We start from the raw sequence: 12889 nt of genomic DNA on the forward strand, positions 1-12889 counted from the left end.
TTCCAAATCTTTTATTTAACCATCAAAGACTTTACTAATTAAGTTAACTGAAACCCAGACTAGGATAGCTCATGATTAAGGTTGAGTTTTTTTTTTTTTTTTTTTTTTTTTTGTGTGTAGTAATTGATTCTTTTTTTAGGTGCTATTGCACATGGGTTAGTCAAAGAAGTAATTGTTTATTAAATTTTGTTACTTCTCAATATTGTAATATCCAATAAATTCATTTTTAATTGAAACCCGATAGTATATTAGTATTCAATATCCGATAACAAAGGACATTATATTATGTTATGTATAAGAAGGTGTCTTTTGAGATATCTCTCACAACATATGTGGGTCTCACATGTTGTGAGAGAGATCTCTCATAAGATAATTTTTAATTATATATAATTTTTAAAGTTTTATTTTACTTTCATATTTTTGGTCCACATATTTCTTAGAGTAATGATACATATCTAAGTTTGCAATTTTTAAAAATTCTTATTTGGACCCACTATTGACATTGTTTTATTATCTATCATTAACAACTTGCAACCTCAATAAATGGATATGAAATTGTAAAATTAAATCAATTTCAAAATACTCCTTTTGAATGCATGTACCATATATGCTTTTGTATTTAAATTTAACTCAAAAAGAGGATATATATTTATTCACACACAATTTCATAACTTCCTAATCTAACATCACTCTAATACGAGCACCAATGCTAACACAAATTTTACATACAATTTCACAACTTACTATGTGAAAATTGTGTTAGTGGTGAGCTCGTATTAAAATGATATTAAACCAATTATAACTTACCACCTTAGGAGGTTATGAATAAAGGCATATACGAGTGACATAGTTCAATCCGAATATGATAGAAAACTCTAGAAATGACCAATGAATGCATGTTTCATAATGAGTTTAGTACAAGCCCACAAAAGCTTTATTTTGACCTCTCAATTTATTTGTAACATTTCTTGTTCAATTTATTGGGTAGGCCATTGATCAAGGTTAACCAAATGGAGTGCAGTCTCACTTTAATTAAAGCCAATTGCTAAATGTGCCATATCATGGTACAGAGTGAGTACTGCTGCAATGTTCATCTTTATTCAAAATTCAAAATTTATCTATTTCATGAGTAGCACCTTATTTAATATTTGGCATGAACATTACAAAATAAATATTGTCACTGAATTTTCTTCATTTTCCTTCTTTAATACTCCATATTTCCTTCATTTACAAACCTGAAAAGCTAAAATTCAGACATGCACATTGGTACTTACTTGCTTACAAAATACATGTATTATGAAGGCTGGAAGATGCCAAAGGTATCACCATCCTTGTTACAGCTACTCAAGGGGAACAATGCCATATGCATGCACATGATCATGCTAAATTGCACTTGATTAACTTTGACCAGATATGCATCATGCTGTTTACCATATGCCAGCCACAAAATGCCAAATATTTACCATGCTAGGCCTTGGTGCACTAGGATTCAGATTGACTTTGGTGGAATTTGTGATAATCTCTACTACTATTTTGTGTAAGGATTGAGGCCTTGAAGAGAGGTGCATGACCAGAACCTTTTAGCCAAAAATCCCATTCTGGGGGATTTGTGTTTATCGTGTTCTCTTGTAGAGAGATTGGTATGGACAATCATCTTGAGTTACAATATAAAGTCATTGGATAGAACCTTAGTTTACATCAGAAAGTAAAGAGTGTCTCTACTGCCGGAGCAAAAGGGATTGGCCTCATTGATTCATCAAAGGTGATCCTTTATAATTTGAGTAGACTTGAGGTTCTAAAAAGATAAGGAGGCCAATAAGTTTATAAAATTGCTATAAATTTACATACAGCATCATCAACATTCAAGAGCAATGTCTGTATTCCTAAAACAAAATTAAATAATACAAGGGCAAACTGAACTTCATTCCTGCTATCTTTCAAATCATTCTGGCTGGATGACTCAGTCACTCACACAATGCTCAAGGCTGCCACAATCCCATCTGGATCAACTGTAGTCGTGTTCTAAACTGAAACAAGTACGTATCTCAAAGCAAGTAAAAGGCACTCAAAAAGCTGCAACTTATTCAGTCTGCTTAGATGCCTATAGGCTATAAGTAAAAGCATGATTGCTTTTACATCTTATGATACAAAAGCCACAGTAAAAAACCTTCCGTCACATTGGTCACAATGTCCATAGATGAATGAGAACCAAGGGTAAAGAAGCTCCTCATTGTGAATAGCATGAAACAGCAGCCAGAAACTAGTGGCTGGACGAGATTGAAAAGTCATTGTCAAGCAAATGATCCAGGAACCATCGATTTCAACCTTCTAGGGAGATTCATCAAAAAACAGCCACTTCTCTGAAAAATGAATAATATCCGCTACAGAATGCCAATTCTCTAATCTCTTTTCCCCTGTTTCAGTAGAAAATTTTTATAAATTAAACTGAAGCATTTGGCATTCTTTAAAATTTTTGGCATAGATTTATTTTTTAAGGAGCATTTTTTAACCAAGCCGACTCATAGAGTAACTCCAAAATTTTAAAATTTCCCCATCTACATTATAAATCCTACTGGTTTTTAGAAATGGGTAAGATTTTGATTAGTACAGTACAGCTATACAACCAAGTTTATCTTCTGACATTGAAGAGCCAATATGGAAAGCAACCTCCCATGCCTACATGTGTTTGTAAAAGTGGCGAGTTTGCTTTTATCTAATTGATTTAGGCCTGGACCCATAAAGATAGAACATGGTCGGATTTTCTGATTATATTCATGATAAATTAAGCATTCCAAGGGTGATTGATAGACATGACCATCTAAATAATGCACCCAAAAAGATCATCCACAGAATGATCAAATAAATTGAGACAATTCGTAGTCTTACCTGTTAGTATTTACACCATGATTTAATTCTGCATGCAATAATACTGAGGAGCCAGCTCAGATAACCACAAGTAATCGATTCTAGTTATGTTGCGGATGTATTTATGATTAGTTTGGACTAGTTCATTGAAAATAATACACTCTGGTTTAGCCTGGAATAACACAGAAGAAGGGTGGATCTGCACCACCTGACCGCTTGCCAAAGCCCTGTCAATCAATCAGGTAAATATGAGAAATCTAATTAAAAACAGACCATTTTATATTAATAAAAAATACGAACATATGACAAGTGAAGGTCAAATATAGTGACAATCCATTAAAAAAAAAAAAAAAAAAAAACCCTAAAGGAACACCCTCAAATAGTGAAGGTTGACTTCATTAAAGGGTTATAAACAGAAATGAAACCTTGAAGATTTGCTAAATGAATTTAAAATATCATTCATGTCAAGGTGACATCCAATACCTGTATGTTCCCTCAGGCTGCTTCAAAGCTGCATTGATGAAAAAGGAAGCAGCAAGGCATCTGCGGAACTGAAGCATGTCATCTCCACAAGAAGCCACACAAAGACCCATTTGTTCAACATGCCCTTGAATTTGACTACAACAAAGCACCTAACAAACTTAAGAACGCAGATTCGATGCAATGGAAACTATAACAGATCAGATAGTAAGTTCTGAAGGTTTGAGACCATTTGACAGAATATCATTTTGAAAACAAGACATAGGAAATTAGATATAAACCTGACAAGGATAATAGTAAACTGACCCGTGAATATCACGAGCATGCCTCAGAGAACGACTGTTGATAAAATTATCCTTACACCACTTCCTCAGAATTTTTTCACTCTTCTCCTTGCTAAGCCCTACCGTTTTCTTCTCTAAGAACTCATTTGATGCACGATATACATTAATCATAGTAAGGTGGTCTCCATCCGGACTTGAAAAGCATTTCGTTGCAGTTCTTGCCTGACCAACATAGAAATAACATGGAACTTTCAGCTGAAAGAACTATTGAGAAAAAGGGGAAGAGGGGGGGAGGGTGGGGTTCAATCACATCAAAGCAACAAGGAGCTGCAATAGTCCTCTCTAACATACACACAAAATAGCTGACAATAAATCCATATCAAAGAGTTCCATAAATGATTTAATCTGTAACTACATTCCACAATTCTTGCCAAGACTAATGTTCCTACTACTCATTGAAGTATTGAACTCCTACTCAACAGATGCACATAATATTACTGGGCCCTTCGGCTATATCTAGTAGCTTTACCAAACTGAACCATCAGAACTATAGATTGAAAATCTTGCTAATTACCACTTGCTTATGTTACTTAACATCTGGCTAATGCAAATAATATCAAGGCATTCATTCAGTCATTAAAGTATTATTGCCCAACTATAATACCAATGAGGAGATAATAAGGAATACTGTTAAAGATATTGAGTTTATGTTAATGTAAGAGGCCAAATTTAGTGTAAAGTCTGTCTAGGGCTAACCCTAGACTCTACTCCTACATAAATCCTATCAGGGTCATTGTAATCTATACTTCATCATATTCTAACAATGAAGCCATTAGGGCTTTACACGATGGACATAAGCCATCAGGCTGAACCACATAAACCCTCGTGTGTTCTTGTTCTCTCTCTTTCTTGCTTGCTTCCACATTCTTCTATTTCATCTTTAATTTTAACATGGTATCAGAGCCACTTTCCTGTGGCCTTCAACTGCTTCCACTATTTCACAATCTTCGTCCTTTTGTTTCTCCAAAACCACAAATCTGAAAATCCTTCACAACTTCTCACAGCTGCCATCTCCATCCTATTTCTCGCAGGCCACAACTGTTTAAAATAATAATTATAAAAATGAAGTCATGATTCAAGATCTATGGGTCTATCTCATGCATCTGCATCGATTGCAATAGGCAAACATCACGTTGCTTTATGAGCAGTAGATTCAATGAAGTTTTGGGCGTTTTATTACTCAACCTGTGGCTCTTTTATGGAATTTTACATTATGTGAATTCTCATAAGTCAATATCCTTGGGAAAGTTGAAAGAGAGAAGAACACAAGAGTTATGTGGTTCGGTCAACGGCTTACATCCATGAGATAAAGCCCTAGCAGCTACATCTTTTCTATATTCTCAATTATTTATTACAATGAACCCTAGTAGGTTATATATAAGAGCTACGGTTACCCTATATGGGCTTACAATATGTTCGGCCTCTTGGGCCATTACATTAACACAAACCCAATATCTTTAACAAATACATTAGTTGATATGCACACATACCTCTTCTAACTTCTCACGAGGAGTGTAAAAAATAGATTCCACGGAAAGCATGGCAACAGTAATCAACATTTCTTCCAAGCAGTTGAACTGACTAGCCAGGATAAGAGCTTTGGCATAAATAGGGTCTAATGGTAGCCGAGCCATTTGATGGCCAACTGGATTTGACAGCTTACACTCATCTGTTAAAGCACCTAGCAAGTACAACTGCTCCAGTGATTTGACAATAGATGCCCTGCTCAAAAATGCAAAAGAATCATGTACCAATGGATATTGTTGAAAGATAATAAAGCAAAAAGAAAAAGATGGGGGCCAGGGGGGTGGGGGTGGGGTGGGGAAGGAACAACATAACAGATTATAAAATGAAGATCATAAGAATAGCTACATGCCTTCTAGAAAACAATACAGATTCCAAGAGGTAGCAGCATTGAGAAACAGAGACTACCAAGCTAATGAGGTCTCTAGCACAAATTGCACCTCATCCCCTAAGAATGGGATGGAGGACAAAGTCATGGGTTCAAGACCCACTTGTTGCATTTTAACTTACCAATTAAAGAAAACTGAAAAAGAATCAAAAGACTGCCAAAGCATTTCACTGAAAGCCAGTTTTAAATACAAATATGAAGCCATTAATTACAGATGTGCAATTAAGTAATAATGATTCTCATAATAGTCAGCTACAACAAATCTGCAACTGCTGGAATCAACCCAAATACATTTTCACTCTATTTTACTTCCTGACATTTTACATACTTTTTCAAATGAATTAATAGGTTGGCTTGGGGTTTTTCTCAGATGGAGCTAACTAAGAAGATGCATACAGGCAAAAATAATCCAAGTCAAGTCTTAAATTTTAGGGGTTCAAGTCATCATAATACATAAACATGCACACACCCAAAAATGCTGAAATGTCTACAAATGTTTACCTTGATGGTTTCTCCATGAAGTCAAACCCAAGAATATCATTGACACCCAGAGCCTTGAGCTGCAAAATGACATTAGAGAGGTTGCACCGCTTGATCTCAGGCTTTGTTGAATCCTCAAGTTTCTCAAATTCACCCTCAGGGTAGAGACGAAAGCACTTTCCAGGTCCTTCACGCCCTGCACGTCCACTGCAGTAGGATATCAGTAGTCATCCTGGATTAATGTGCATAAACATCCTTCTAAGTTTCCATGGAATACCAATCTGACTGTGGGATCAGAACACCAAAAAAAAAAAAAAAAAAAAAAAAGAGGAAGAAAGAGAGATAACCATATGCATGCATGAAGATGAAGATAATAAAAACAAGGTATACATGGCTGGTGTCCAAATTCAAATTAATAGTACAACTACAAGTAATGAACTATGTCACAATTTTTTTGGCAAACAAAACCTTGTATTAATTGAAAGGAATTTCAATTGGTGACTACAGAGTACAGGTGTTGTTAAGATATAAGCAAGACCCTATTAAGTCAAACACTCAATTCATTGAGGCAACTGTTGTTATAACAAGCGTGGACCCATGATTAAGTGAAAAGAGAAGCAGAAGCTCAATTGGTGATGAAGATGGTTGTAAATTTAGTAAATAAGCGTGCAAGATAAAATTAATCTCCAAGCAATTAAAAATCAGTTAAACCTTCTTCATGATCATCATACAAACTCAACTGCTCCAATATGCTTACCTCCTTTGAAGAGCTTGAGATTTAGACGTTGGAACAATGATCAAAGATTCCATCCCTTTGAGCGGATCATAGGAGCGTGCTTTTACAAATCCAGGATCTATAACATACTTGATTCCAGGTATAGTAACTGATGTCTCAGCAATGTTTGTTGCTAATATTACCTAAAAAACCAATGCATTGACAAGATTAAATTGTTAGTCAAAATGAAAAAAAGAAAAGAAAAAAAGACTAATTATTATGAACAGAATGACAAATTGGAAATAAAAAGGGGAGATTAAAAAAAAATTTAAAAAAAGAAGCTAGATTACCAACTGCAAGATTATCTAAAGACATTTCAAGTATAGTTGGGTCATTTATGCTTGGAACTATAACAGAGGGCTGAAAGAATTTCGAAATATATCATATTTTCATGGAGGGAGGAGGCATGCTGTCTAACCAATCAGTCTGTAGTTTTCACTACCATTTAAAAAAGAACATATAGTGTTGATCAGATAACATACATAACAGAAGTGGCTCTCACATTTAACAAAGGAAAATTCAGTTGGCTGGCTAATTGACAAAGTTCAATTTATTTCTTCGGTCATAAGAATAAAACGTAGATAAGTTGTCATGTGTCAGTTTATTTGAAAAATTCATTCCCATAATGATTGGTGGAGTTTCATCAACAGGGCTATTGTGGTGATGGCTGTGCAAACCCTTAGAAGGCCAGAATATATAAAGATGGATAGAGTGATGGTGGCAATTGCAGCAGTTGGTAGTGACGGCCAATAGTGAAAGAAACAGTTACTCATAACAGCGAAGCAATAACAGAAGTGACAAAGGTGGCATATTGCTGTTATGCCATTAGTGGCAGCAGCAATGATAATGTAGAAAAAGGTTTAGAAAAGGTGGGCATCATGTTAGCTTTTTTGGATGTGCTGCCAGCTGCAGAGGCAGCACTAATAGCAGCTAAAATGGTGCTGCGGCAAAGGTGGTAGGTGCTGTGTAGTAGAGTAAGTGGTGGTGACAGCAATTGCAGTGGTGATGGCGGCATTGATGGTACTAGAAAGGTGCTATTAACAATGTTAGTTAGCTAAGAAACACAAAAATGTAAAAAAAGAAAAAGACAGAGACCAATAATGGTTGAGGTAGTCACAATTGTGTTAAAATGGATGGTAACAGCGATGTTTTTTGGTAAAATCTATAGAAAATTAGAAATATTATAGAAGTTATCAGTGGGGTCAGGGATGCTGACAGTTTTGTTATCTGAGAATTCAAAAAAAAAAAAAATCACCCCAAGGGCAGACTGGCTGGTCTGCTCAATAAAGGAGTTCTACAACACAATGCTCTCTTGATGCGTAAACATTCTGGATGCCAAATGGCATTAGGCACAACAGCTATGGCTTACATTGAAATAGGATCAATGTTCAGTGTCTAAAAAAATTATCACTTTTCCCAGATTCAGATAATTTAAAAGTATCATAGATATTTAAAATCAACAAGCATCAAATTAAATCTTTGCACAAGACACTAAATAAAAGCTGACATGCAACAGTAAATGACCTTACGAAAACCGGTTGGAGCTGGTGCAAAAACTCGCATCTGCTTTTCTGATGGAAGAGCTGAAAATATGGGAGCAGTTAACAACTTTTGTCTTCCTTCAGGTAATTGTTGAAGTCGTTCCTTGATAAGCCTTTCAACAGATTCAATCTCTTCTTGCCCAGTCAAAAATACAAGCATGTCACCAGGGCCCTCCTCTAGATGAATCTACAAGATGAAAACATACGGGTATAATTTTAAAAGTCAAAATTTTAAAAAGCACAAACTAAAAATTGTTGTTGATTGGTGCTGCATGTGAAAAGCAAATAGGAAGACAGTTTTATTTTTTTGATAAGTAAAAAAAAAAAAAACAGTTATTGTGTTATTGCTAAGGAGCTTTGGTTGCTAATTTTCAAAATCTTCTGGATCTCTTGGGTCAGAAAGCTTTTGGGCTGCTGGGGACAAAGCTTCAAACGACATCAAAGTCTTGATATGTGGAATGCTATACCTTTGTGCTTGATGTGGTGCATTTGGAGGAGAAAAATGCTAGGGAAAAGATTGGTTTCTGTTAAATTGTTCTTAATAACAATCTTCTGGATAGAACTTAACTCGTTTAAGTGATAGAATCAAATCAAAGAACACGGAAAGAATTTAAAAACATAAAAGTTAACAACTTAAGTAAATTATAAACAGCCTTGGTACAAAATTCGAATGCTTGATAATGCAAACAACCCTTTGTCAAGATCAAATAAAACTCAAATGACCAAAGAAACTCGGTGACAAAATTTGAATAACTTTCATGCAGAAGTCGGGCTAATTGAAAAAAAAAGAAAAGCTATATAAGAACCTGGAATATGGTGATTAAGGCTGCATCTAAATAATCTGGCTCAGCATAATGAGTGTAAAAAATATCCACAGGAAATTGTCGACCCTGGATATGAACAGCTTTTGCACCACCAAAGTACTCAGAGAAACCACGTGCATCCAAGCTGGCAGACATGATGACTAACTTTAATGGAGGGAATTTGCTGCCTTGGCACTGCTTGAGAAAACTAATGGCCTGATCTTCATTATCTTTATCCAGCAAAGTGCGATCATTTGTCCTCTTGTTTTCAATATTAAGGCGGTCATTGGAAGTTTTTGACCTTGCTTTTTGCACATTTTTAAGCAAGCCCAGCAAAACATCAGTATGGACTGTCCTCTCATGGGCTTCATCAACAATAATCACCGAATACTTAGAGAGATATGGATCCAATAATGCTTCCCTGTGAATGCATCAAGACTCATATCAGTTCAAACATGAGAGTATCTCTGGGGATAGAAAGTCATATTGACAAACCCTTTTACAACTAAGCGAAAAATATGATATTTTGAACTTCCAGGCCAACTTCACACCACAATCCCTTTTTTTACCAAAAGCATTTCACAGGATTTTGAGTACTTAGTTAATCTCTTTTTTCCTTCTCATATTCCATGGCCTCATTTTCACCAATCCTTGGTTGATATATTCTCCCAATGAACTCACAAACTTTAATATATTATTTATGCTGGTGATAAATTAGTGTAATGAATTTTTTTTTGAAACATGTGCTAGTTTATATTATGATTCACTATCTCCTTCATCAAATGATATAATATTTTCACATCTCTAGTAGCATCCAGGTCCTAACAATAGTACTACAAAACCAATATCCACACCAACTTTCCAAATCGAGACACCAGCCAACAAGCAACACATTAATCAAAATACAGTTTCAAATTTTATTGTAACGATCCAAGGAAAAGTGCTACCCACATCTGTGCTAGTCCTTTTGAGGTATAGGGCAAATGTAACTAGCGCTTTTCCCTAGGTCATTACAATTACCACCATGAATCATAAAAAATTTCTGAATGCAGCTTCTAGGTGAAAATGTGACACAATGACAAGCAGGAAACCAAGTGCTGACACTTTTTTACCTCAATAGCAACCCATCTGTCATGTATTTGATCCTAGTCGAGCCAGAAGTCGTATCATCAAATCTAATGGAGTAGCCAACTCTTTGCCCCAACTGCACATCACATTCCTCAGCAACCCGTTTGGCGACGGTCACAGCAGCAACACGTCTAGGTTGAGTAATCCCAATAGTCCTCCCATCCCGACAAAATCCCGCATTAAATAGAAACTGTGGCAACTCTACAAAATAAAAATCACTGTATCATTTTTTTTTATAAAAAAGAAAAGGCTTAAATATATAGTTGGTAACCCATGAGCAATTTAGTCCATATAAGTTTAAAGTGATCGCTTTTAGTCCTTTAAATTACGTGGCCAAACCAAGAACTGACACGTTATCATTCCATTAAAAACATTATATACTAAAAAGCAATCACTTTAAGTTTAAGCCGTTTCCGGGAATAAAATCAATTACTTTAAAGTTTTTTCGCGAATAAAAGTGATCATTTTAAGTTTGTTGACTAAAGACGATAACTTTAAACTTTAGGAACTAAAATCGCTCTGTGTACTTTTGGGGGAAAAAAGACACAATACTAGGGACATGTCTTTCTTCACAACTTGCTAATGTGGTAAGTTGTGATTAGAGCAACATAACTTTCACATGGGTCCACCACTAACACCACTTTTATCATGCACCATTCACACAATATACCATTCATTGATAATAATAATAATAATAATCACCATGACATTCTTTCTAGACAAGTAAACTTACGGGTAGTTTTTCCACTTCCAGTTTCACCAACAATAATCAAAGTATCATTCTTTCTCACCTCATCGACTAGCCTTTTCTCAACTAAGAAAACAAAAAACAACAACCCCATTAATAAGCAAAACCCAAAAACAAAGATTGAAACTTTAAACTAAAAAACAGCAAAAAAAAAAAAAAAAAAAAAAAAAAAAAACCAGAAAGCAACAGTGTAATAAGTCAAATACCCGAAGCGATTGGAAGAGACTTTCTATGTTGTGCAATCTTTTGCTTCCTGCATTATAATTTTTATAAAAATTAAACAAAAAAAAGGGTCAATTTTTATTCGTTTATCTACAAAACATAATTGAAAGACTTAAACTCTATATATCCTTTTTTTCTTTCTCGGAAATTTGAAGGAAAAACGCAAATTTTCTTAGCAACCAAACCGAAACTAAGCATTGGAAAAAAAAAAAAAACCTGGAAAAGGGATCAACTTTAGCTTCGTGGTTGGGGAACTTGCGGTTGAGTTGGCTAGGGTTTTCCGTAAAGTTTCTGAGACCTCCTTGCGCCATTGAAGGCATAGCGATAAAATATACCTTTTAGCACCAACACAATCAGAACCCCACGGACTCAAACGCCGACAACCCCGAAACCCACAAAACACCGATGCACACAGAGATACTGAGCGTGATAGGAGGCTGTGTGTTCTGCGTTATGAAGACTGAAGAGAATGAGAAGAGAGATGGGGTTTAAAGTTGATGAAGCTCAGAGAGAGAGACAGAGATTTTGCTTGTATAACGGTTTATAGTCCAATGCGCACCGTTTCAATAAAAATAAAATAAAATATTTCAAACTTTTTATAATATTAATTTTACTTTTTATTATTATACCATAATTTAAAGTTAATTGAAAATTTGATAAAGAGTTTTATAATAATTTAAACCCTTCTTAAAATATTTTATAACAAATTATAGTTGATAAAATATATTAGATTTTTTATATTAAACTGTCTATATTTGTTATTTGAAAGTATTTTAAATTTAGTAATTTTTTTAAGGAAATATAATGCATTTTATATTCAATTAGTATTATATAAGGTACGATATTTTGTAAATAATATAATTTGTGGTTAAAATTTGTTTCCAGTACCTCACAAACAATTTACCCTTTATACGTCTTGAAAGACCTAAAGAAGAAGTATATTTAAGTACATATATTTTTTTCTTCTATAAAAAAAAAGTAAATATATTGTTTATGTTAGAAAAAAGAAATACAAGACTTTAATAATGCTCAGAGGCTCTTCTATTTTGTTTGATAAAGATTAATAATTTGCATCCAATATAATTTGGGATTACTACTTTTTTCAATCACAAAAAAAAAAAAAAAAAAAAAACCTAGAATGTGATGAGTATTATGTGTTTGTAAGTGAAATAAATTTTTATCACACCTCTATGTTTTTTTATTATTGGAAAATGTAATAATTTCAAATTATAATTGATGCAAATTATTAACCTTTATCCAACAAAATAGAAGAGCCTCTAAGGGAAAATTATTAGGTACTCTCGAAGTACCATAAATACATACTCCCCCTTTCATATGAATGGTGGGTCCCACCATGAATTTAATTAGTGGGACCCACCATTTATGTGAGAGGAGGGAGTACGCATTTATGATACTCCAGAAGTACATAATAATTTTCCGCCTCTAAGTATGTGCGTAAGCGCGTACTCAAAAGCTAGTATTCCATAATTATCATCTATTTTTGGCAATTTTGTTAATGTAGTAATCAATTTATAGTGTTCATTGCACATATGTACACATTAAGCAATAGATATTTCCTTGTCACAAATAG

General features: G+C 34.5%; 1 protein-coding gene across 5 annotated transcripts; it reads right to left on the bottom strand.

The window, feature by feature from the left end:
* Positions 1 to 1655: 1655 nt before the first annotated feature.
* Positions 1656 to 11866, bottom strand: LOC115979066 (pre-mRNA-splicing factor ATP-dependent RNA helicase DEAH10). 5 transcript variants are annotated; one of them, XM_031101024.1, is made up of 13 exons: positions 11515 to 11866; positions 11283 to 11329; positions 11062 to 11142; positions 10313 to 10529; positions 9204 to 9621; positions 8381 to 8584; positions 6839 to 6999; positions 6103 to 6288; positions 5180 to 5411; positions 3652 to 3851; positions 3349 to 3483; positions 2887 to 3092; positions 1656 to 2414 (listed from the first exon to the last, which is right to left on the bottom strand). In XM_031101024.1, exons 1-12 carry the CDS (start codon positions 11616 to 11618, stop codon positions 2909 to 2911), a joined length of 2169 nt encoding a protein of 722 aa, XP_030956884.1. In that variant the 5' UTR covers positions 11619 to 11866; the 3' UTR covers positions 1656 to 2414; positions 2887 to 2908. The 5 variants fall into 5 exon arrangements, with proteins under 5 accessions (XP_030956884.1, XP_030956883.1, XP_030956885.1 ...); XM_031101023.1 differs by having other exon boundaries at positions 3349 to 3497; positions 3627 to 3851; positions 11515 to 11789; XM_031101025.1 differs by lacking the exon at positions 11062 to 11142 and having other exon boundaries at positions 3349 to 3497; positions 3627 to 3851; positions 11515 to 11789.
* Positions 11867 to 12889: the final 1023 nt, after the last annotated feature.

The sequence above is a fragment of the Quercus lobata genome, chromosome 3 (assembly GCF_001633185.2).
Source record: "Quercus lobata isolate SW786 chromosome 3, ValleyOak3.0 Primary Assembly, whole genome shotgun sequence".
In the NCBI taxonomy this organism is placed as follows: Eukaryota; Viridiplantae; Streptophyta; class Magnoliopsida; order Fagales; family Fagaceae; genus Quercus; species Quercus lobata.

Excerpts from the sequence above, each read along its gene's own strand:
- LOC115979066 (XM_031101023.1), bottom strand. The coding sequence starts at position 11,618 with ATGCCTTCAATGGCGCAAGGAGGTCTCAGAAACTTTACGGAAAACCCT. Across the intron at positions 7,000-8,380 it reads CTCCAACCGGTTTTCGTAAG|GTAATATTAGCAACAAACAT; the intron begins GTCATTTACTGT and ends TTGGTTTTTTAG. Across the intron at positions 5,412-6,102 it reads TTCATGGAGAAACCATCAAG|GGCATCTATTGTCAAATCAC; the intron begins GTAAACATTTGT and ends ATTTTTGAGCAG.